The sequence below is a fragment of the Stenella coeruleoalba genome (genome assembly GCF_951394435.1).
Source record: "Stenella coeruleoalba genome assembly, chromosome: 5".
Lineage (NCBI taxonomy): Eukaryota > Metazoa > Chordata > Mammalia > Artiodactyla > Delphinidae > Stenella > Stenella coeruleoalba.
The window spans coordinates 37,224,143-37,249,688 of NC_137150.1; the positions used below are offsets into that span (position 1 = coordinate 37,224,143).

At 37.5% G+C, this 25,546-nt stretch overlaps 1 protein-coding gene across 6 annotated transcripts in view; it reads left to right on the plus strand.

Moving 5' to 3' along the window:
* TIPARP (TCDD inducible poly(ADP-ribose) polymerase) overlaps positions 1-24,607 on the plus strand; it is a 65,871-nt gene extending 41,264 nt beyond the window's left edge. For all 6 annotated transcript variants that reach the window (XM_079921534.1, XM_079921537.1, XM_079921535.1 and 3 more), the window contains 4 exons: positions 14,682-14,850; positions 16,497-16,657; positions 21,565-21,843; positions 22,528-24,607. In XM_079921534.1, coding sequence (XP_079777660.1) covers positions 14,682-14,850; positions 16,497-16,657; positions 21,565-21,843; positions 22,528-22,975 — 1,057 coding nt within the window. In that variant the 3' untranslated portion in view covers positions 22,976-24,607. The remainder of the gene's footprint in view (positions 1-14,681; positions 14,851-16,496; positions 16,658-21,564; positions 21,844-22,527) is intronic.
* The last annotated feature ends 939 nt before the right edge of the window (positions 24,608-25,546 follow it).

Sequence of the window (25,546 nt, forward strand, 5' to 3'; positions counted from 1 at the left end):
TTATTTGGAGATTTTTGTGGCCCTCTTTACATTTTGAATAGTCCAAACAATTTTTCTGTGAATGATTCCGAAGTACCTCCCAAACTTCTGAATCATGCCCAAACATGTTAAATCTTTTTTAGTTTCCTTAAAGCTTTTTACCATTAATTTTATTATTCTGTTTATCTTACAGATAAAATAAATTGTTCCACAACTCAGGGTATTTTTTTAAACCTGAAAGAGTCTTACAACAGTGAGTGAAGGGAAAATTTATGTTAATGGACATGTTTGTTTGTCATTTACATAAAAAAAGTTATTCTCATGATTTTGTAGGCAAGATATGTATATAAATAATTTGGTTCTTTTATGGATGTCCAAGCATTATGTACTGATAGGGAACTGAGATTTCCACATCTCAGTTCTTCTTTAATGAACTTGAAAGTGGAGAAAATAATACTTGCACATGTAAAGTTGCTAGTGCAAAAATGGCTGTATAATAAGCATTGATCTTTATATTCCTAAGTTGTTTCTTCTGTAGTATAAAGGGACTTAAAATAGTAGGCTGACCATCCTAACCCAGAAGTTCGGGAGAAAAACTTTGTGGAGGGTCATCTTTGTTCACAAATAAGTCAGGTTACACTACCCAAGTGTCTGGAGAGTTAGAAGGCAAATGGTGGCAGTGAACCATTTTCATGTTGTCTAATTCTATTAGTTTTGATGTTAACCTTCTGTGTTCTAACAGTGCCAGAGCGTTGTTGGCATTACAGTAACCTGGTCTTTGTTTAACTTCTCTTTGCTCCCATTTAGTATTAGCTAGGTGGTTTTCTTTGAATATTTCAGTTGTATAGTACACAGATCTATGTGTGTTTTTAGCAACTTAATTACCATGAGACTGGAATTTTGCGTCTTGTGTTTCAAAAGCGACATATGGAACAAGATGAGAAACAATATAAAGCCCAAGTTTAAAGGCGTTATTATGTAGAAGACCTCTTCGGATAAAAGTAAAGCTTATATCAAAAATGTAGTTCTCCTGATCATAAATGCATTCTCTTGATAATGTAAATGCATTCAAGATTCTGTCTTGCTTGGGTAGCAAAATTCTCAGATCCTGTAACAAAGCTAAGTACTTCTGACTTATTCTTTTTAGCCAGCATTGGAAGAGAGAAAAATGTTTTCCATTTTGTCTTAAAAATCTTTTTAATAAGGTATTGTCCAAAATCTCTGTTGCCCATGAGCTAGCAATTCTGATTGGTATGTCAAGGGTAATTAATTTTATATACTCTCAAAGCCACTCTAATCCTTCCATCTCCAGATTGCAAAACTGTGCAGAACAGTGGCCTCCCACTTCACTCTTATAAAGCAAATTTCCAGTCTGCTAAGTACTTCAGCATCTTGGTACATTAAGTTTCTCTGTTTGAATCGCTCAGGAAGAAACTAGCAGGATTATTGTCCAACACATTACGTTCTGTTACCTTGAGCAAGGCAAGACAGATATTTTGATTCCCAGAAAATCCAGGAACTCTTATGATAGCAGCACACTGAGTATTTTATCCTTTGGTAAAATTTCTTTGCTGAAGAATAGACACAGATAAAAGCCCATACGCATTCATTGTTGGATCAGTTATAAAGTAGTTGCAGTGACTGCTTGATTTCCAGATCAGTTTTAAGGAAGTAAATTAGTGTTTATTTGACACTTGAGAGGAGAAGTATGAGTGAATTATTATACGTGGTTCTGCCCTGATAAAAATGGCAAAAAGTATTAACAGTTAATTACTAGTAAAGTGAAGTTCTTTGTGGACTACAGTAAGAAATGTTATAAGATTGTAGATAGCTAAATGTCAAAAATTAGGCTTTTGGGAAGTTGACCTGTAGTCATTGCAACCTGGTTTTCCTTGTATTCCAAAGCGATGTTGTGTTTCCTGGCAACAAGATGCAGATAACGGCATGTTGAGCCTTGCTGAGAGATTCACAAACAAGCTGGAGCAGCCCAGGTTCACATGGTTACCACATTATTTGGCTAAAGCTATTAATCTCTGTGGTCAGGCCTGTAAAGCTGGTCTATCTGTGCAGATTGCACATAACCAGGAAGTGTGTGTTCAGCTGTGTATATGCCCAAGTCGAACCAGTCTTTAGATTCAGGAATAATGAATGGCAGTTGTTTATCCCACTTGTTTTCAGCAGTTTATATGACTTGGTAAATCATTATTATATACTATACCCATAATAGTTCATTGTGTGGAACTTGGGGAAAGTTCATAGTACTGAGTCTCTAGCAGAGACAAAAGTTCATAGTTTCAAACTGTGTAGATAAAATTCTTTGGTTTTTGCAAATGGATTTAACATCTAATTTAATCCAAATTAGATGTGCAGTGTTCATTTTATTCTCAAGAGTGAATGGAAGGAAAGTTGAGCTAGATAAGTTCACAGGTGCCTTCCAACTCCTTAGTCAAGATGCTTAGATACTAAAAACACATGTAAAAACAGAATTTTAATAATAAAAGTGCCTACTTGGTTCATTATAATGAAATTATTTTAATTACTCTTTTCCAATTTTGCCTTCACCCCAAATTATACCATTCCACTTTGCTTTCTCATTCCTTTTGTACATCTGCAAAATCAACTGGAAAGTAGTTGTATGTATGAACTCCCCATATTTAGATGCTAAGGCTTTTGCACACGGGATGGGCTTTGGAGAATTTCCAAATTCCAGATAAGCAGTTAAGAAAACAACATCGAATGTTGTGTTTTCCATTAAGAAAACATAGTCTCTGACAGTTTAGGCACTCATCCTTAGTAGAAAATGATATTAAATGGCAGGACTAAGCTGTTTTAAAAGGGTCTCGGTAGCTGTGCGGAATACTGTTGTGGATAATTGAAATTGTGGAGGATGTGCAAATCTCCCTTTAGCAACTGCGACCACCATAGGTTTTCACTTACATTCATTTTAAAGTGTGCCAGAATAGTCTTCTAGTTATTATCGCCCATAAGGAAGAGGCACTGTGCTGACCTTATTTTGTAGGTAATTTCACCTACTGTGAAAATATGACCAGTGATTATTTCTAATTCTGAATTTCCTGCAAAGGGGGGAGGATGAAGAAGAAAGTTGCAAGCTCTGACTCCATGGTTAATTTTTCTCAGAAGACAGTGTTCTTTTCCCCTCTTTAGAATTAAAGCTTATTGATAAAAAAGGAGTTTAAATTTTATAGCTTAAGCCTAGAGTGTTGTCATAGTCTTAGCTAATTAGTTTTGAGTGATTTTGATTGCTGGTGGCTCTTAGAAGTTTTTGTTGTTTTAAAAACTGTCCAAGGGACAATACCATTAGAAGACTTCACAGTAACTCTGAAAGAAGACAAGGAGAATTGCATATTAGTGATAATAAAGAGCATATGCTGTTCATTTCTATATGACTTGCAGAGTGGATTATCTAAAGTAGAGCAAGCTCCTGACTGAACTCTACTGGAATAGTTAAATTAGCCAAGTTAGCTCTGGCCTGCACAGCTGTGATGATGTATGAACTAACTCATTATGTGTTATTGATAATACTGGAGAGAGGAGAACAGCTGAAACTTACTATGCCTTGTGACTTTCTGGTATTTCTTGAATATACACAGCTGGATGAGTTTGAATTTATTTTAAAAATTCCTGCCTAAGAGAAAGCAACAGCCCCATAAGCAAGAACTGTGTTTGAAGTGACTTTCAAAATAATGTGCCTTGTGCTTTAGGAGAGAGCAATCCAGTGAATTATTTTCTGTACCTCTTTATGATGCTATTTACATATGAAATAAAACTAATTGGCTTCTGTCTATACTAATCCAGGGAAGTTAATGGGTCTGTGTAGAGCTGTCATGGGAATCAATAGCAATCATTCATTTATTCCCTTTCTAAGCAGATTAGACTTTTTGAAGCAGCTGTCACCTGGCTTCAGGTTGGGGTCAGTCTGTTCCTGATATATTCATGGTAATGAAAATGAAGCTTGCAAAGATGTGTAACTTTTAAATCAGACAGTTGGAGGAGATAACTTACAACGTTATCTCACAGTTCCTAAAAATAATTGCGTGATACATTCATTATACATTTTATTGTTGAGTTGACTCTAAAGCTTTTACTTTTTATTGTAAATAAACAGAAAAAAATAACTCCATTCAGCGTTTAAAACTTCATTCTGCATATGTGAACGTGCAAAAAATGCAACTTTTGACTGATTACTGTGCTCCTGTAAAACTACTTCCATTGTTACACTAGAATTTCTAGATTCTAGATTTGCATTCTACCGTAAAACAAAGGTAAATTCATAAATTCCATCTGTGTGCATCTTTGATCTTAGTGATCCTTAGTTTCATATTGGGTTTGGGGGGGCTATTTCTAAAGGGTGTAAAGCAGTATGTAGCCCTTACAAACCTTGACTACTTATGGAATTCTACTAAAATCCAGCCATTTGAGATGGTGACTGTTTTCCTATGGCCTCTTAAATCTCATCCCCTGATTTGAGACCACCAGATTCTGCATCCTTTGTCTGATGGTAATAATTTTGATCACATTTAAAATAGAACCTGAGATCCTCTTAACCTAGGTCATCAGCCTTTGATAATTACCAGTATCCTGTTTGTGAGTTGTAGTTGCCTTTTTGTGGAAGGAAAGCTTAAGTACTTTTGAGTTACAAGATGATTCTTGATTATCCTGGAACAACTTTCTGTAAGGCTGGTTCAAATTGGACACTGATAAGTTTTGTAAGAAACTCCCTTTGTAAAAGCAGTAGAGTTTCTCTTTTAAATAAGTCTGAGAGTCTTAAGCTAAAAGGAAGTGAATATGAATGATATTTGTATCTTTGGAAGATACCAGAGTGCTGAGGATTGAGCCACTTTGTGTTTCATTCTGGGCTTGAAATCATTAGGTAATAGCTTAAGCCCTTGAGGTAAACTGTACTTTGCAACACCATAAACAGAAACTGTACAAAAGAATAAAATATTTCTAATTAAAGTTCATTTCTAGGAGCAAACAAGTCATGTTTTTAAATATGAAGGAACTCCCTTAACAAAACCAAATATTATTTTTGTATTTATGGCAGTGCTTTCTAGGGATCAGGGATCATACTGCACAGACTGGCCTCTATTTAAAATCCCTGTAAGTGTTAAACGTAATCCAGCCCAGTCCCCAACACATTAACTGAAAGCCTCAAATTTCTAATGTAGATGAATTCCTTGTTAATAGGGGGATTTTAAATTACAAGGGATAGGTTCTGAAATACATTTTGAAATCTTTGAAAATAAAGGATTTTACGTAAAAATAAATTCCACTTATTTAGCTTGGTAGTTTGATATATATTTGATTTGTGCAAAAGATAGTATTGCAGTCTTGTTCTGAATAAATATGACTAATTCTGTGATCAGGCACTCAAATTTTAGAAGTTGCTTGTATTAATAAACTTCTGATTATGAAAATTCCAATTTTCCTTGCTGACCTGTCCAGTCGCTGTTGCTAAGACAAGCATAGAAGGGAGTTAACTGAGCATTCCTATTTGCCGTGACCACACCGCAAAATGTGTCTGTCTCCTCCATCTTTCTCTGCTATTGCTGTTTACTTACTGGTAACACCCACTTGACCAGTAAAGAACCTTTGCATGGTCATCACAATGAAAGGATAAGCATGTATGAGAGTGGGAATGCTAGAGCAAGTGTTTCTTTTCACATTCTACAGAAACCAGTGATTTGCGAGTATGTGTGCCACAAAATGTTGTGTAAGGAGTGTATTAGAATCCCTCGTGACAAAGTTATCTGAGAGAGAGATCGAGAAATTTGTATTCCTTATGCAAATAGATATCCTTTGTTTTGGTGCTATTGCTTCTGAGCTTAAGGAAGAATTTGTGAATAGTCTTATGTTGAAGCTTAGCACTTCTCATAAAGATTGGAAAATGTTTAGTTTAAGCCACATTTACTGGAATTTCTCTTTATTACATTAATTTTTTGTTTCCTTTTCGGATTAAGACATTCTTAAACTGTCCCTCTCATTTGACATATAGCCATAGAGTTTGTGTGACTTTCTTTGCTCTAGGTTTTTACCAGCACTGAATAGTCAGGGAAGAATGACAGGGGTAGGGGTCCCAGGGTGAACTTTGCTTGCAGTGTAGTACATGTGCTTTCAGAATCTTGCCTGCACCCTGTGATCTTCAAAGCTCCTGCAGCTGATCTGGGCATAGGGAGGGCAAATGGCACAAAATACTTTAAGTAATTTCCTGCTGCGGTTGGTCTTTGGTTTCTGACTGTCACCTGGCTTCGCTCTTTCATTTCCAGGCATTGTGAGAATAAAAATAAGCACAGGAGAAATACCAGGTTTGCCTTCCGAGGTAATAAAAGAAAGACATCGTTGAATGGGGGGGGGGGGGTAGAGTATGTGAAACAGGAGGAACTTTGCTTGCTTGCCTTCTGATGTTCGGATTGTCAAAAATGCTGCCACACATCAAAAACTTTGTGTAAAGTCTTCTATTGATACAATTAATTTGTTACTAAAAATTAATTTAGACTGTCTTAACTAATCGATAAAATTGAAGGAAACTTGGCTTTGTAGAATCTCTCTCCCCTAGGAAAAGTTACTGACTTAAGACCCTTTTGAAAGGTTTTGTGGTCATAGTTTACAAAACCTAGACAATAAAAAAAATTCTCTTAATATGTTTTCTGTAGGAAGTTTTTATTTTTCTTTCGGAAATTTGCTTTGAAAACTCTCAGTGATAAATTCTTTATATAGTTTGTATACATTTAAGTCTCTCATGCTAAGAGCCTCTTAGTTATATCTGGGTTCTCATGATAAGCCATCAGTGAGTATATTTTTAATTTGGTCACTTATCAATTAGTTTATCTGTACTAATTGGGGGAAAAGACACGGCAAAATTTTAAATAAAAAGGATTTGTTTATAATTTTAAAAGTCAATTCAGAAATAAGCTAATAGATTGTATCTTACTGGGGGTTATTAGGGGATATATTTTATGATAATTGTAATTAGTATTTCATTTATGTGTAAATGAGTTCCAAATTGTTTGAAGTTATTTGAAAACAGTTATTTTTAAGAAATTTTAGCATTTGCATATAACTGATTTTATAATTATGTAGAAAAGTTTTATAAGTAAATATATTTCAGCCCACTTTAAACGTCAAATTTCATATACACAAAATTTAATTAATCAGCTGAGAACACAGCAGACATTTTTTATTGTCTACTTTGAGACAATTAACCTCCTTTCTTGATAGAAACCTCTCAGTTTTAAAAATATTTCACTTAAAGGGGATATTTACTATTCTTCCTAAAAAACAATAACTGCATAATTTAAGGTAGTATAAGGCATGATACATTTCTTTTTAATCTGTTGCATGCTTTCTATCCCAGCTGTTCTTGTAGAAGTTGTTTCACTTCCTTTTCAGGCCATGGTTGAGAAGTATGTCTCACTTAAGTTACCTTCTAGGAGTCTCAGGACATGTGACTGAACTGGGATAAAAGTTAAGGCTATATGACATTTTTGATGTCTTCAGTGTGCAAATTTAAGCCCGTGCCTCCATAAATAGCAGTGAGATCTTTTGATCTTATAAGCATAATTTTTATTTATGAAAGATTTTAGGCTTATCCACATTGTATTCAAAAGTTCTTTTGTATTCTTTGCTTTGAACTGATAGTTTTGTAATAAAAAAAAAAAAGCCCAACGTAACAGTACTCTAGTAGGTTCTCTTCCTCAGGTGGCTATTGTAATTTGCTTTAAGTGGTTGTATGGGGTAGAGAGGACTTCAATGTATGATATATTTAGGGGTTTAGGAAACAGGTGTACTCACATGGCTGTGTCTTAGTACCAAATTTTTTGAGAATAAACTGTTACACGTATTTGTTTGCTTCCCCACATGCTTTTGGAGAATATAGAATAATAAAAGCTTAAAAACAAGTATCCTTTCACTTAGAAAGCCTACCTCACTGCCTTTTTTCTCCTATTTCTTATCCTCTTGTTTCTATTTCACTGTGTTCACTTCTAGAATCACTTTAATACCACAGATTATATGTCTGACAATTTGTAAATCAAACATGGGGTTTACAAATAAATGTGGTTCCACACAGCATCCACTCATTAACTTACTGCCTTCTCATTCACCTGTTTCGAAGATGTCCTAGGAGGGACCAAGAGAGCAGCACCCACAGCCAGAAGTTTGCCCTAAGAAAGTTGATCCCCAGAAACTCATTGACTCTTAAAGTACGGAATATTTTTACCTACCCAAAAATCTTTTGAGGTAAATCCATGAACCAGGTTTAATGTTAATTGTTTTACGGAGTGATCTAAAATCTCAGTAATCCTGCCTTGAATAGGTCAGTGTCTCCTTAGAGGTGGGCAGGTTTAGTTGTGAGTCAACATTTGATTCTTAGTCTGCTCGTAAGTACTGAGGGCCATATGCAAAATAATTAAAAAAAAAAAAAACTCCCAATTTTGATTTGTAGGTATGTCTGTGCCTACAACTACTTCTGGATACAAAGGGGAAATACCCAGTTGTTACCAGGGCCCAATGTCATAGTGTAGAAGTTAAGTAGAGAATTTTAACCTCTGGTACATATTGAAAGATATTGCTTTGTATATAGGCAACATACAAAGATAGATAATTTTATAGATAATTTTTATTGCCTCCCCAAATAGCTCTGTGCTATTTATTCGAGTCAGTGTTAACAAAAGTCTTAATTAGTAACAGAATAAATGACAGTTACTATGCTTCTAAAACAGAAAGAGTACATAGTCCTCTGAAGTTTAATAACTACACTGCTATCACAAAGTATGTTGGTATTATATATGCCATGGCTTTGATTCTCATCACCTTGTAACATATTTGAAGGGATCTATAAGCTGCCAGATATTCCAACATTGCTAAATGAGTTCCTGGAAACATCAAAGCCAGGTATCAAAAGCCAGCTATATTTCGTGCGCCTGTGAAATTTCTTTAGCAGCAGCAAACATACCCCATCTGTCATGCCTGTCTCAAGTCTGTAGCAGAAGAGCCTAAATACTCTCCATATTGCATTTGATCTTTATCCTTCTATCATTATGACCCTTAGTTTGGGGAGACATTTTCACTTTACATCACAGTAATAAGTAATTGTGTCTGATTAATCCAGCTATGAGGGTGGGTGTTGATTAGTTTGAGGTCACAGGTTTATCCTTGTAGAAGCCAGTTAACTTTTATGGGCAGGAAGCCAAGGTTCCGAAGTCTAACCCACCTGGTTAAAACTGTACAGAGTAGTGTCCAGAAAACTTTATACTTAATTGACCTTTGCTGAAGTCTGAGTTCTATATCTTATTTGCATCATCTTCCCACTTAAATGTTTTCCGTCTCCTGTGTCCCATTTCATTTAATGGCACCATTATCCAGTCATCCAGATCAGAAACATGGGACACATTCTGGACCCTTTCTACTCCCTTCAGCCCCTCCATGCAGTTAGTCTAACTCTTAAATACTCTCAAATCATCCCCACTGTTACCTCCTGAGTTCTCTACCATCATTTGCTTTATATGCAGTTCTAGTAGCTATAGGTGGCTAAGCATAGAATAATAAATATTAATAATAAACATGCTAATAAATATTTAGCAAATAAGGGCCTGTCTCCACCCTTCCCCCACCGTCCTCTACCAAAAATAAACAAATCAGTCCTCCATACCACTACTGTTGGAGTGATGTTTATAAAAAAGCAAGTCTCTGACCCTTTTTGAAACCCACCAGTGATTCCTACTGCCCACAGAATCAAGTCCTAACTCCTTAACCTAGCATACAAAGCTCTTCATTATCTGGCCCCAGCCAGCCTATCCAGTCCAGTCTTATCATCCCACTCACACACACATACACCCTCACCTCCCACATGAACTGCATGTGCTGCTCACTCTGGGTCTCTTGTGCCTCGCTTGGTTGGCTTCTACACATGTCATTCACTCTGCTTGTGGTGACTCTCATTGTCTGCCTGGTGGCTGGCCAAACTTGGTTCCCATTTCATCCATTCTGGGACACCTTCCTTGACCAGCTTGCGTGACCCCTTTCCCAGCACAGTTAGGCCCTCTGCCTCTGGATTGTTCCAGACCACCTTTGTGCCACATTTCACACTGTGCCACAGGGTTTGCTTGTCTGTCTCTCTCCCCACTGACTTTGGGTATTTTGCTTTTTTCATCTTCTTATCCCAACATGTAGTCCAGTGCCTAATCAGTGTGTCTACTTAAGATTACTTTCATTTGTTTTCAGTTGTCACATTTCTTTCTTGGTTTCAGACAATTTATAGAGAAATTGCCTAAAATGGTTACACTCTCCTGAGCTCCCAAATGCATAGTCCCAAGAACTATTTATCCAGCAAAGAGATCATGTCCTGACTAATTTCTGTTTCATTCCGCAACTATTCTTTAATAGTTTTGGTTTTCATTACGGCTCTATTATTTATATCGCAGGCCTTTTTTTACTTTTTAGTATCTGAAATATACATAGAAGAAATGATGGTGTGTGGGGCAGACTTTCTGACTTAGTGTGGGTGTTGGTGCTCTATGTGTTAATAATATATGTTGGAAATGTTGGTATGTCAAGGTATTTAAGTAGGAAGAAAACCACTGTTAGAAAGCATCTAAGTTATGAGAATGGGTGTTCTTTTCAGAATTTTTAATTAGTTTTGTATCTGGATTCTTGTATTGGTATATGTAGTGGTATGTTTGTTGGTGAAGCATGTGGACACAGAATTGTTAATATTTCAGCAGTTCATGTTCATTCTTCCCATCAAAACAAAAATCAGCAATCTGTTCACAATATTTTTTTTAATTCATCATGATAAGGTTATATTTTGGGTGAGTCCAGATTGATTGATGGTAGCCACATGATATATTTAACGAAATCTAAATCCTACTGCGCAGTGGCTATCTCCCATACTCACTCTTTTCTGGCCATCCCTCAGTAGGGCTACCATTAAGTCAGATAGGGTTCTCATCTGCCAGGATGATTGCATCTTGCCTTTGTGAAGCCCTATCCTCCCCACCTCCACCCCCATTCTAGCACTGTCTCTGTTGCTCAGTTTTTACACATCCTGTATTTACTACTTTGACCTTTTACCACAATCTGCTCAATACTCTAAATTCCAACCTTTATTTAAGGCTCTGAGACCCTGGACTTACCTCCTTAGCTCATGGCCCGACATCTCTCACAGTGTCTGTTATATATCCTGTTCACATTTGCTCATCTCTTATGTACCCTTGTTTAGGTTTCCTTTTCCAGCTCTCTGTTCCTGTCCTTCCCTGTCCCTACCCTTCAAGCAAAATACTGGAAGAACTCTTTTTTTCTTGTTCTTCCACACAACCTTCACTTACTGGTAATTATTTCCTATTAAACTATTCCTAAAATTCTTTCTCTTACAGAAAGCTATCTTGGATTGATACTGGAAAGCCTCTTACTTTTCCTGACCTTTATCCATTCCTGGAGGAGCAGCCATCTCCTCTCCCATAATGCTGCATTATTCTGTTCTTTGTCCTCTCATTCTATTCTTTGTCCTCTCATTCTTTGTCCTCTCATTCCTAGAGTGTACTTGCCACCGATGAGTTTAGATAGGCAAATGTACTGCTTCTTTGGTTTTAGATTTTGTTAGTTATTTCCCTCTTGAAGCCCTGGAAGTCAGGGACTACATCTGCTTAATTATTTGTGTATTGCCTTACAGCTCACCATCACCATTTCCACACACGACTCATAACTGCTTTCTGGTAACATGAAACAATGGCTTGATAAGAGTGGTAAATGTTGAACATTTGGCATTCGTGTTGCATGAATTTTACACTGATGCACATTGAGGAGAATAAAAACTCTTGGCTTTGTTTTTTTTTTTGGGCTGCATTGGGTCTTTGTTGCTGCACACAGGCTTTCTCTAGTCGCGGCAAGCGGGGGCTACTTTTCTTTGCAGTGTGCAGGCTTCTCACTGCGGTGGCTTCTCTTGTTGCGGAGCACGGGCTCTAGGTGCGCGGGCTTCAGTAGTTGTGGCACATGGGCTTCAGTAGTTGTGGCTCACGGGCTCTAGAGTGCAGGCTCAGTAATTGTGGTGCACGGGCTTAGTTGCTTCACGGCTGTCGGATCTTCCCGGACCAGGGCTCGAACCCATGTTCCCTGCATTGGCAGGCGGATTCTTTAACCACTGCACCACCAGGGAAATCCCGGCGTTGGATTTTTTAAGGATTCCCTGTTTAAGGGAGAACAGGTGGTAAAATTAATCATAAAAAGATAATGTTTTTCAGATTTGTTGTTTTGTCTCTGTCCAGTCTACTAAAGCATATTGAAAATCAAATAGAGCTAAAACAGTACTTTGATACATCGATCCACAGAACAGTTGATTGTAGTAAATTAGGATTTGTCATAAAAATTTCATAATGCCCAAAGGACTGAAGTACACAGAGAACGTAGCAAAAGCTGCAGTTTTAGATATCTTTCTCATGCAGATCATTATCTATGAAGTCTCAATAATACAGGAGTAAACAGAAATTGCTAGAGAGATGTCCAGAATAAAATCTGATACTTTAATAGCAAAAAGCATTGGCTGTTTATATTATAATGTATGTTATTAACATAATGACTGCTCTTCTAAGAACTCCATAAAGAAAATACTGAGGATTTATTAACTCATAATTGGGAACAGTTACTGGGAAATAAACTTAAAATAGGAAAATCTGTTTAGAAACTGGAAATGATCTTAACAGGGAGAAGGAGGTTAATATCTCTCCACTCAGTGATAACATCAGATTCTCCTAAAGTTAAGGAAAAATTGTTTAAAGCAACTTGTTGTGAAATTTAATTTAGATATAGGGGTTCCAGTTTTCAGTGTTTTTCTTTTTTGAAGAATTTCCCAGAAATGTTTTTTAAAATTTTGGATTAAGTATTCCTTTTGACCATAAATAATTTTAAACAAAGTAGTGTTCAAATGTGATGTAAACTACATTTTATTGTCTTCTTCCCATTTCACACTTAAAATTATATGTTCCATTTAAGACTACATCCTACTAGTTAGGTTGAAATTAGGTATCCTAATCCTAACTTGAAATTAAGCAAGAAATTAGGGTTTTGGGAAGCTTTTTAGGAATTTTTTAAGGAACATACTGCTTTTTACAAGTTATGTGCTCCATGGCACCATCAGTTGGTATATGACTTTTTTTTTCTTTTTTCAAATAGAACCTGATTCACAAATTGTGAACATTGGGGTGGAGGGTGGGAAATATTTTCTTTCCTCATATTTGCCAGGGTGTTTAGTGAGAGATGTTAATAGGTCTTCATGGGTAAAAGGGACAGAGCACTGTCATAGGTTTAGAAGAGTACCTTCTAGCCCTCATCATGGTACTTCAATATATCTACCTTAGCATATTAAAGGGACTGAGGAGTGGCTGCAGTAAGTAAATCGTTTAACTTTGTGTAACCAAGTTTTTCAAACTTTTGACCACAGAATGCTTTTTGCCTAGAATACTTATTAACAGTCCTTGAAACAAATGTTCGAAGAGCAGTCTGGAGCATCATACTAACCAACAAAACCCATAGATCAAAATTAATACCTTTTTCAAAATCTTGATTTACTGAAAGGAAATATGTTAATTACTGGGAATATCCGTCCAAACACCTGGATTTCACCTGAGCCAGTTCTGAGTGCCACTGGATCTGGAGTATTTGGATGTGTGTTATAGACAGTCATTTAGAAATCTGTGATTGAAGAATGTATTTGGAAGCTTAGTCACTCTGCTTATATCTGTGATGTTATTATTTTATGTCTTCTTAGGGGAATTTTGAAATATACATGGAGAGAAAAATAAAATGAACATTTTGCCATTAACGGTTTAGATGTTTCAAACACTAGATGAAGTTCCATTAAAAAAGGAACACGTTTTTTAGACCACCCTTTATAATTTTTTAAGTGATTCTGATTTATATAGCAGGACCTACACACACACACACACACACACACACACACACACACACACACACACACACACACACACACGTAAAGTGCTTATTAAGCAGCAGCAGACCAGACACACACACACACACACGCACGCACGCACGCACGCACACACACACACGTAAAGTGCTTATTAAGCAGCAGCAGACCAGATAACAGAATGACGAAACTATTCTCATAGCTGAACTTTACAGTAATCCAAACTATTTTTTCCCATGTTTCGTCAACTTTTTTTTCTACCCACAGGATAAAGGACAATATTAATGTTGGGTAGGTAGATTAGCAGTACTTGCCTCATCTGGGGTCATTTTATTTTTCCTGTCTTTCATCAGACAATATTGTGTATTCCTATGTTGACTTACGAAAACTGATGCCTCTTGAAAAAGAGAAGTTCGTTTCTCTCTCTGCTTTCTGTGGCAGCTTCATCTTAGAGCTGACTCCCTGATTGGTTGAGACCAGGTTTGGCTCATCCCACTGTGGTAGGGAGGGTGGGACTGTGTTGATTGGTTTAGGCCAGTGATGTTAAGGGATAGAATCAATCCCTACTCCATGGCTTGCACGTTTTGGTCTTAAGGCATATACGAAATGGGGAAAAAACCAGGAGTGATGTCCTTTTACTCCAAACAAGACAAGCTTTGAAAATTCTACAGTATGCTATACTAGATATTTGTAATATCACATGAGATGTTTAGATATTTCCATTATTTATTAACAGTTCATTTTTTTTCTTGGGTCTTTTTAGAGGACAAGAATTTTGGGCAGACTTGAACGCCATGAATGTGTATGAAACAACTGAATTTGACCAACTACGAAGGCTGTCCACACCACCCTCTAGCAATGTCAACTCTATTTACCACACAGTCTGGAAGTTCTTCTGTAGGGACCACTTTGGATGGAGAGAGTATCCTGAGGTATTTACAGGTTCTTTTTTCCAAAAGTGCGTTTAAATTTTTGTCTTTCACTGTTCCTTCTCAACAATGACTAGACAGAACCACAGATCAAAGAACTTATGGATGTAAAATTGAGTCTTGTTGATATGAGTAACGCTATTCTCTCTTGATTTTTCTGAAAATATATTTCTTTCCATTAATCTATAACCCATAAATAGAATACCACTATTATCAGAAAATGCTTTTCCCAGTATCTTTCTTTCTTTCTTTTTTTTTTAGATGTAGGGGGTAGGAGTTTATTAATTAATTAATTTATTTTTACTGTGTTGGGTCTTCGTTTCTGTGCGAGGGCTTTCTCTAGTTGAGGCAAGCGGGGGCTACTCTTCATCGCGATGCGCGGGCCTCTCACTGTTGTGGCCTCTCTTGTTGCGGAGCACAGGCTCTGGACGCGCAGGCTCAGCGGCCATGGCTCACGGGCCTAGTTGCTCCGCGGCATGTGGGATCTTCCCAGACCAGGGCTCGAACCCGTGTCCCCTGCATTAGCAGGCAGATTCTCAACCACTGCGCCACCAGGGAAGCCCTTCCCAGTATCTTATACTATAGGAGCCAAGTATTAAATGTGGTAAGTACTCAGACTCAGTGCCGCCTTTGGAGTAATTTTAATGAGATGAGCACTGGTGTAACTTTTGGCTATATCTGGCTCCTGGTGGTTGGATCATGTGTTACACTATTAGCAGTTTAGAAGTCTAGGGGGAAACAATCACCCTTAAGCCCCTGGAAGAAGTACTTGAAAATGTTTACTGAACTGTGGTCAGGCAGATCAGTCATTTAAAATTCTATCACATGTGCACATGCATCCTTAGTCTGAGATGGTAAGAATAGTTCATCCATCACAAAGCGAGGTTTTAAAATGATGGTGGTTTATTTTGCCTGTGAGAATTCTGAGTCACATTTAAATGCCCTGAAATGGACTTAAAGATTAATTTCACATTCCAAAGATCTGACTTCTTCAATTTGATTAAGTTCATTTCCAGTATTACAAAAAGGGAGAATTGACTTAGCTACCTTAGGTTTTCTTTTAAGGCAATAGCAAAAGAAAATGACCTAGTATGTTAATTAGTGTAAAACACAATATTGAGTTAAAATTTCTGTCTCTTAAGTAGTCACTAGGATCTAATACCTTTCAAAGAGAATAAGAGGCTGTTTAAAATGTATCCTCAGAATAGTTGGACTGTCCCTGTGTTTTTCCTCAGAGAGGTTTCTTGGGTTTGGAACTTAATTGGTTTATTTGAACTGTATATACTACTATCTTTAATCCTGTTCTGAAAATCCCTTAAGAAATATTAAAAAAAAAATCTCCAGGACATTCTTATAGCCTCAAAATAGAATAGACTAATCCTTCACATGTTTCATAAGGTGGAAATCCATGTTCTGAACAGGAAGCATTTTTCTATTCTGAATCTTTAAAGAAAATAAAATTCCTACATGTAACAGGAGGTAATTTGACTCACTGTACTTTATTGAAACACTTCTGATGTTAATAGCAAAGTTAACTATTTTAACCTTTAGTTACATTAACATTTTTCATATTTTATAGTGACTATTTACCATTTATTGCTTTTTTAACTTGCTTTTTTTTTCTTTACCTTCTGTTTTCTGCTCCATAGTCTGTTATTCGATTGATTGAAGAAGCCAACTCTCGGGGTTTGAAAGAGGTCCGATTTATGATGTGGAACAACCACTACATTCTTCACAACTCATTCTTCAGGAGAGAAATAAAAAGGAGACCCCTCTTCCGTTCCTGTTTTATACTGCTTCCATATTTACAGTAAGTGTCCAGCAGAAAGTCTCATCTTTGCTTCCATTTTATGTAAATGTACACTTAATGCCAAAGAGAAAAAGACCGTAAAAGACTAACTTATTACCTCTAGAATATAAAATTCTGAGTTATCTTTAGATTTAATTCTTCAAAAAATGTAGTTCAGATAAGCTGCAGTTAAAACCCAACACTAAAAGAGTGAGTATCCTATTGAATTTTTTGAACTGAAAAGCAGAGTTAACATTTTTCCACAGCTAAAAGTACTTATACCGTATCTGGAATAAGGCAGAGTTTGCATTTGCCTCCTTCATGGAAGATTGAGATACTGTTCCATGTTATGGGACTGTTTCCCAGCCCAGGTAAACTGCCTTGGCAAGTAGAGAGAGAGTCCCTCAAGGTGGTGTTCTCCATTCTTCTTCCTTGAGTGAATTTGCATGGGAAGAATTCACCTTTTCAAATAATTTGCATTCTCATTTGCTCAGTAAGCCCCATCTTCCTATAATATGCACTAAAATTACCTGTCATACTTTTAGGTCAAGACAGAACTCATCCTTCTGAATTATAGGTGAGCTCTCCTTCCATTTTCCCAAGTGCCATTTTTCTTTTCCCTCTCCAGAGAGCCCAGTGGCACATCTCCATAGGTCCCAAAAGCTGGGGCACATTACCATTAGCAAGGCCATGTCTGAAAGGTAGTATCTCTAGGGAAATCATTATCTACTCTAGTCAGATACACCATATTTAGAGCTTGACTTTTAAAATGCTACTAGGTTTACTTGGTTTTATGAATTGGGGAGGTCTAGGGTGATATTGGTTGGTCTCTTCTGATCTTTGAGGTAAAAATCTTCTTTTGTATTCTTACTAGTAGTTTTTTATTCCAAGGCCAAAGTGTGTTTTTCCCAGATCATTATGGCAGAGTGTTAATGATTCTAATTCTGAGATTGCAACGGGAACATTAAAAACAAAATATAAACAAAAATCCCTGAAATGCTAGGTACCCAAAAACAATTTGTTAATAAGGCAGATTTTAGAAATATATATATCGACTTGAGGTAAATATGTGCTTTCTTCTTAGTTCAAGTGTAAGGTTTTTTTTTATTATTATTAGAAACTAATAAAAATGCCATTTCACTAGCACAGCTGGAGATAGTGTCAGCGTCCAGTAGTTAGGAACATATTGTCCTCCTAGTGAGATAGTAGAACTCATTAGTGAGACCGGCAGCTTGGCATGCTGAGCCAATCAAGCGAGATGCAGCTTCTGTGAGAGAGGAAGAATGCTCATTCAAGTGCTGCATTGTTGGGGGAGTTTTACAGAATAGTGAAAGTTGATTTGTTTCCATCTTAAGTAATTACGGAATACCCTCTTCCCCCCACCTGTTTGTAAACTTAGGCTTGTTTTGTAAAAGTATGAACTGTAAAAATAATATGAGCAGTAGTAGAATTAATGCCACAGATATAGCCTTCCTATTTATAACATAGGCTTACAAGAGAACAAAGAAAGTCACTCTTTTCTTTTTAAAACTTCCTAGTTTAGTCTTATCTGGAACAGTGATCATCAGGTATAAAGTAGGAGCTTAGCAAGTCAAAGAGATAGTGCAGACATTTCAAGAGGAAAAGAGCAGAGAAGCAGCAAGTTCACCAGGGTGGAATGGGTAAATGCAGCCTTCAGTTCCTGTTTGTCCTAGAGTCTGGGGCTGGCCTAGAGGGCAGAAAGAGGAGGGAGACTAATTCCAAAAAGCAGATTTCAGAAGTAGATTTCTAGAGAGACTGTGATCTTAGCCAGGAAGAAAGTTTTGTTTTTAAGTGTTAGCAAACACAAAGGGTCAAAGAAAAACATAGGTGTCAAAAAGGCCACAATTATCAGGGAACCAGAGAGGCCTAAGAATTGGGAATGCTGGAGTAGGGAGGTGGAGGGTGAGGCAGGGGCTTAGTTCATGAATTATGGCAAAAGCTTGGCTCTTTTTAAACAAGGGTTTCCCTGCTTTTTTTCCCCTTCCAGTTTTATTGATATATAATTGACATAAAACACTGTATAAGTTGAAAATGTACAGCGTAATGACTTAATATATGTATATGTTGTAAAATGGCTACCACAATCAAGTTTAGCTAACATTCCTCATAGTTAAAATTTTTTTCCTGTGCTTTGATGATTTTTAATAGGGCTGATAAAAAGGATCTTATTCTTTAATATTCTTAGAATACTTGAGCTAAGGCTGCATAAGCACACAAATATCAGATTTAGAGGTTTGGAAGTCCATTTCAGCTGGAGGGACATCTGCCCTGTGCAATCACCTCATGGTCATGAGAAGGCCTGAGAGGATTTCTTTGACTCCTCCCCAAAAAGGATAAAATTAATTTTTACTTCATCACTGAAGTTAGGTTAGGAAACGTCTTTCAGAATGGCCAGGGGAGGGAAGGAGAATGATAAAAGGTGACCTTGGATTAGGAAAAGTTGTTCTTCAGGGGCCCTTGAGTACAAGTGCCGTAGCCTTTGACTTTGCCTCTCTAAAGAAGGCTGGTTACGGTGTGAAGCTCGCAGTATGTCATTGGAATATCCATGAGCTGAATACAAACTCAGCATTCTTGGAAAATAAAGCTACATTTGTAAGCTTAGAATATGTATTTTTAACCCATGGCAACCAGAGTGTAGAGTTCCATCAGACAGATGTCTGTATACATTTTTATGTTTTAGCCCAATTAAGATGTTGGCTTATTATAAGTAAGCATCCATGGGTAAGAATGGATGCTTAACCAAATACATAAAATCTGATTTAATGTCTTAGGATAGATGGGATTTATTTACACAGGCTCATCTTCAAGCATGTGTAAGGAAATAATAGACCCCCCCAGTCCCCTGAAAAAGGAAAGGAGACGTTTGAAGCGTTCATTTTGTGAAACTGATTTCTAGGCAGGAGTGCTAGCAGAAGGAAAAGGAACAGTCTCTTCCATTGTCAGTGCCACGTTTTCAGTATGGCTGTGACAGCCTAAAACCTATTTTGGGCAGTGGTTGGGAGAATCTTACCTTCCTCCTTCAATCCAGAAACCTCTGTTGGTAACTTCAACCCCTAACAATACTGGGAACTTTGCAGAGCAGGGATAGAGGGAACAGCTAAAAATAAGCAGCTTATGGTCTGTGTTTCCTACCATTACTCTAGAATGGTGATGGCTTTTTAAGGAGTTACAGACCTATCAGAGTCTGATTAAAGCAGTAGGGGCCTCTCTTCAAAAAAATGTACCAGTGAAGGAAGGCTCTGGAGGAATCTGTCAGGGCTTTGTGAAAATGCTCCAGAAGAGAAGAAGTGTTGTGCCCTCTGTCATGAAGGTTGGGGAAAACGGCACCCCTTTAGATCTGCTCCTGAACTTAAAAGCACCTGGGGGATTCTGCAAGCCCCGGATTCACCCAGAACTCTGTCTCTGTCTAACAAAGGGACTTTGAGGCACATTAATCATAGGCGCAGCTACTTGAAGGAGGTGGGGGGTAGAGGAGGCAGGTTGTACCTCTATAGCAAGCCATCTCTTAAAAGTCAAAAGGCTGTGGGGTAGTGGCAATGGTAGTGGGAATCAGGCAGACCTGAATTGCAATCCTGGTATCCATCCATCACTTTCAAGCCTTGTTTAAAGATAAAAAAAGAAGACAAAGAAGAAGAAAATATATGTACATGTGAATTGTGAAATATATGGAAATGCAAGGAGTATGTGCTTAGAAACTAGATAGGCCTGGGTTCATATGCTGTCTCTGTTCTTTACTAGCTGTGCTGGCAGTTTCTTGATTTGAAAAGTGCTCTACAGCAGTATCCAAGTATCCAATAACCAAGCCATTGTGTGGGGTTATGACGAGTAGTGACACTGGGTGTGAAGTGCCTGGTCCACAGTATGTGCTTAGTGTAAGGTGGCTGATGGTAAACATCCTCCTGGAGATTAGATGCATGTTCACCTATTGTTGTAACCTGTGTCCCAAAGCTCTTCTGAAAATTTCAGTTTCCTAATGATTTGGCAGACTTAGGGCTTCCCCGTGACCAGTGTATGCTTATGAGTGGAGTAGTACCCCAGCCCTGAATCTGGGTCTCAGGGTCAGGATTATCTTTCTCTCTGCTTCTTCCGTTTTGCTCTGTTTTGAAAATGGCGAAGAAAAATGATTTAAATCATTTAATCAGGCAGGAATAAGTAACTGCTTGTCTAAACTCATCCTTCAACGTAACAGACCTGAATTTAAGGTTCAAGGATATTCTAGTGTCTAGGGCTTAAAGTAATTAGCTCCATCTTAAGCACATCTGAAGCTATAACATTTGAATTGTATTGATGGTTTTGTTGTTATATGTGACATTTAAAACTGAAGCAAATGCCAACTTTCAATGCCTACTCCATGATTTGTTTTTATACAAAAACCAAAGTATAAGCTTTTTATTTTTAATATTTTCTGTCATCTCCCTGTAAGCTCCCTCTTGCCCTGCTTCACTTTGCCTCCACTCACTATGCTTCCCCATGTACACAACCTCTAGCAATGATACGTTTTGTGCTTAGTACAGCAAAGTTTGAGGAACGTATATAAATTGTTCCTCCCTTGAAACGGAGCATAACTATATAGGCAAAAGAGGAATCCAGGATTCAGAAAGTAAAGATATTTATAAATTGGCACTTGCTTGCTTGCCTTGCAGCAGTACATTCCAGAGTTTTCTCCACAAGGAGGAGGCCAGGGGAAGCTAATAATAGGTTATCTCTATACAGGCAGTGTTAGCTCTAAGGTTTTTTTTTTTCTTTAGTTGATAGCATTTTCTATGTTGTTTTTTTAAACAAGCATTGAAGCTATTCAAATTATAATATTAGATACTGCTGTAGAGCACTGTATGTGAGATGGAGGTTTTGATGTAGAGCACCTTACTGCTGAGGTTGTACATTGACGTTCTCCCTCTCCCTTCTAGGACACTTGGTGGTGTTCCCACACAGGCACCTCCGCCTCTTGAAGCAACCTCATCATCACAAATCATCTGCCCAGATGGGGTCACCTCAGCAAACTTTTACCCTGAAACTTGGGTGTATATGCATCCATCTCAGGACTTCATCCAAGTGCCTGTTTCTGCAGAGGACAAAAGTTATCGAATCATTTATAATCTTTTTCATAAGACTGTGCCTGAGTTTAAATATAGAATTTTGCAAATACTGAGAGTCCAAAACCAGTTTCTTTGGGAGAAATATAAAAGGTGAGTCAGCAGTATGAAAAGTTTGAGAGCTTTTCTTGATGTAGCTAATGACAAATGCAGAACATAATAGTAGAGACTTGCATAGAACTTAATGTCATATTTGTTCATATATTTTAACTCACATATAATTCTCATAACAGACCTACAAGAAAGATTATTACAATCTGCATTTTACAGAAAGGAAACTGAGTCACAGAAAAGTTTGGTAACGTGCCACAGGTCATACAGCTAATATGATGCAGTGCTGGAATTTGAACCCAGGCAGTCTAGCACCAGAGGCCTTGTTTTTAATCACTTTACTATGCTGCCTCTCAAGTCAGCAACAAATTAATGTAATTCAGAGGGGATACATGTAGATTCGAGGAACCTCAGAATTAAGAGACTCTCAGGTTGGTGGAATTAGATAAGGAAGTCACCCTGAGAAGATGTGAGAACTAGATTTGAAATGGAAGAGAGAGCAGGTGAACAAATGGTTGATGGAGAAAAAAGGGAAAGGGCTTTTCTTGTCTGCAGTGGAAAAGATAAGTTTAAACTTTTAGTATGATCTTTGATGAGATTTTGCCCTTGGTAGCTACTTTAACATTTCCTCCCCATTGAAACCATAAAAAGAAGTTTATGACTATATCATGCCTATTAAACTGATCTACTCATTTTTCTGAATTCCCTGTCCACTCTTTGCCTTAGGAAAAAGGAGTATATGAACAGGAAAATGTTTGGCCGTGACAGAATAATAAATGAGAGACATTTATTTCATGGAACATCCCAGGATGTGGTAGATGGAATCTGCAAGCACAACTTTGACCCTCGAGTCTGTGGAAAGCATGCTACAATGTTTGGACAAGGCAGTTATTTTGCAAAGAAGGCAAGCTACTCGCATAACTTTTCTAAGAAGTCCTCCAAAGGAGTCCATTTCATGTTTCTGGCTAAAGTGCTAACTGGCAGATACACGATGGGCAGCCATGGCATGAGAAGGCCCCCTCCCGTGAATCCCGGAAGTGTCACCAGTGACCTGTATGACTCTTGTGTGGATAATTTCTTTGAGCCTCAGATTTTTGTCATCTTCAATGATGACCAGAGTTACCCTTATTTTGTTATCCAGTATGAAGAAGTCAGTAACACTGTTTCCATTTGAAAAATCTTGGTACTGATAAATTATTTGTATAAACTCAATCCAGCATTTGTAGCAGGTTTTGGATGGGTGGGCCAGAGTGGGGAACAGCATTGACATTAATAGGGCACTTTTAAGACCCATTTTTTTTAAGTTGCTAGAAAGTGAAATTTTTTTTTTAAGGAAAAACACAAGTTTTAAAATGACCACTTATTCTTTAATTATTTACTAATTGTTGTTAGTGTACTCAGTGTGGAAAAGACTACAGATTGCATACTCTTTTCATTCACACCTGTACATATAGGCAGCAGTGTTATTGGAAGCATTTTTTATAAAGAAACTGAACAGCCTAACTAATTACATGTGGCTTAAGCCTGGTAGAAGTTTGGCCAAATGAAACGGAGGCTGTGAGCAAAGTGAGGATTCTGTTTATTTACAAAGATTAAAACTGAGTGGAACTAGTACTACCATATTTAATCCCTGTGCAAAGCATCACTGCTGTGCTGTAGGATAAGTTCATGACATTCTGGTGGGTGGAAAGAAATTTCTATTTCTATCAGCAGGACTGAAATATGTCACCCAACCAGAGAACATCAATGACTTTAACTGTTCTGCAGAGTTTACCCGAGAACTCAGAGTTCTGTTTAGAGGAAGTAAGAAAGAAAAAAAAGGAACCATTTGAAAAGTTTGTCACCAGCAAAATTTTTCATTAACTAGTTCTCTGAAATGTGATTCTCGTGTTAAACTTCAGCATTGGAAAACTCAGTCTCTTTCATTATCATCCCACCCCAGTTTGAAGGAGTTGCGTATCTAATTTGGTTAAAGCCAGTCTGGAGAATTAGAAGTATTACTTTATTTTAGGGTTCCAGACCTAGGCCCTGACCGAAGGTTTTAGAGAAAGGAAGTACGTCTGTAACTGAATTGGTCAGGTTTTTTACTGTGCTTTGCACAAAGTAGACCCTCAAAAGAAGTCTTTGTTGACATGGAAATATTGTTCAAGGTGGAGCTCCCACCCTTCCGCCTGCTCTGCCAGGTGCAGCTGGGTTCCCTGGCCAACTCTGTATCTTACACTACTTCACAGAAACACAGACTTGGAAATTGTGCCCCTGGCCCAGCAGGAGCAGTGTTAGGTGAACATGCCACTGCCTCAGCTCAGAGAGGCAGCAGCTTGGTGTACTTCGCCTTAAGTAAAGCAAGTGGACCTGGATTTATAAAAGCAGTAGTGGTTGTTCACAGAAGAATTCACCACGAGTTCTTTCAGGTACCAAGCTCCCCTAGTATGTTTGTGGTTATTTCATTTACACACAACCCTTCAGGAACTTCTGTGTTGTTGAAAGCAAGATCTATCTATCCTGATGTCTCAGTGACTCGGCCTGTTTAAGCACTTACCAGGGCTTCCACACAGTAATTTATTTTGCCCTAGTAGATCTTGTTGTTTGCTGCCATTGGCATGAAGCAGCCAACTGAGGCTGGTACAGTTGTCCTTTCATTCAATTGTAACTTGTAAACCAGTGATTCCCAATCTTTTTCAAGTTAAGATACCTTACCGTTGCTTATTTGATTTTATGAGACTTGTTCCGTTTTTTTCTCCCTAAAGAAAAAAAAAGCTTTATGACATATTTATTTTTCTAATAAAACTGAGCAAAAATAAAAGTTCTGGTAATTCTTTAAAACTTTTTCTTGTGGTTTTGGTTCCATTTAAGACAGCTGCGTTCAACACGTAGTGGGTGATCTGTAAATGCTGGTCGGTTGCTTGAATGGATGTGTGATTGAATGACTGAATGAACAGACCTAACCAGAAACTGCTGCCTAAACACTTGTGCTCTGATAATCAGCAAAAAATACATTATCTGGCAGTCAACCGTAAGTCACAAGAGAATAGTGAATATTTTATTTTGCAGGTAAGTGCTTGAGGGAATGGGACAAGTTTTATTTCAGCAAACTGCTGTAGTAGAAACTATGACCAGGTTGTCCCCTGCAACAAGTGCTGAAGGAAATAAAAGAAGTGTAAAAATCTCATCTGCTCTCAAGCACCTCCGCTTTCAGCTAACCTAAAGTGACCCAACTGGTGAACGTGAGCCTCTCTGACAGTACTTTCTCTCCAGTGTAATGATTTTTAAATTCATGTATAGTATTGTATGTTCTAACTAAACAAGAACTATGGAATCAGACTAAATTTTGTAATGGTTCCATGGATTTAAAACATACTGAAAAGCATTCAGTAAATCTATCTCCCTACTGGCACAGCTGTAATTTACACCATTTCAGAAAGCTGCAACTCACTCTTAAACTATGGTTAAGATTTTCAGGGGGAGTCTGCAAACTAAGATATTCCAGTGTTCATACAATTCTGTAGACAGGAAGGTTTATGTGTGCAAAGTTAATAAATATTGGGCCTTTGTATTTATAAATTCTAAAACCCAACTCCACATTTTGCTATTAACCTTTTTTAGTAAATGGCTTAGATATAAAAATAATTATTAGGGCCTGAAATACTGATCTTTGAGGAGGAATTTTTGTTATACTAGGTCTGAAAATGACTTTAAGAATATATTCAATACCCAAACAGTCCTATATGGTCAGTTTAAATCAGGT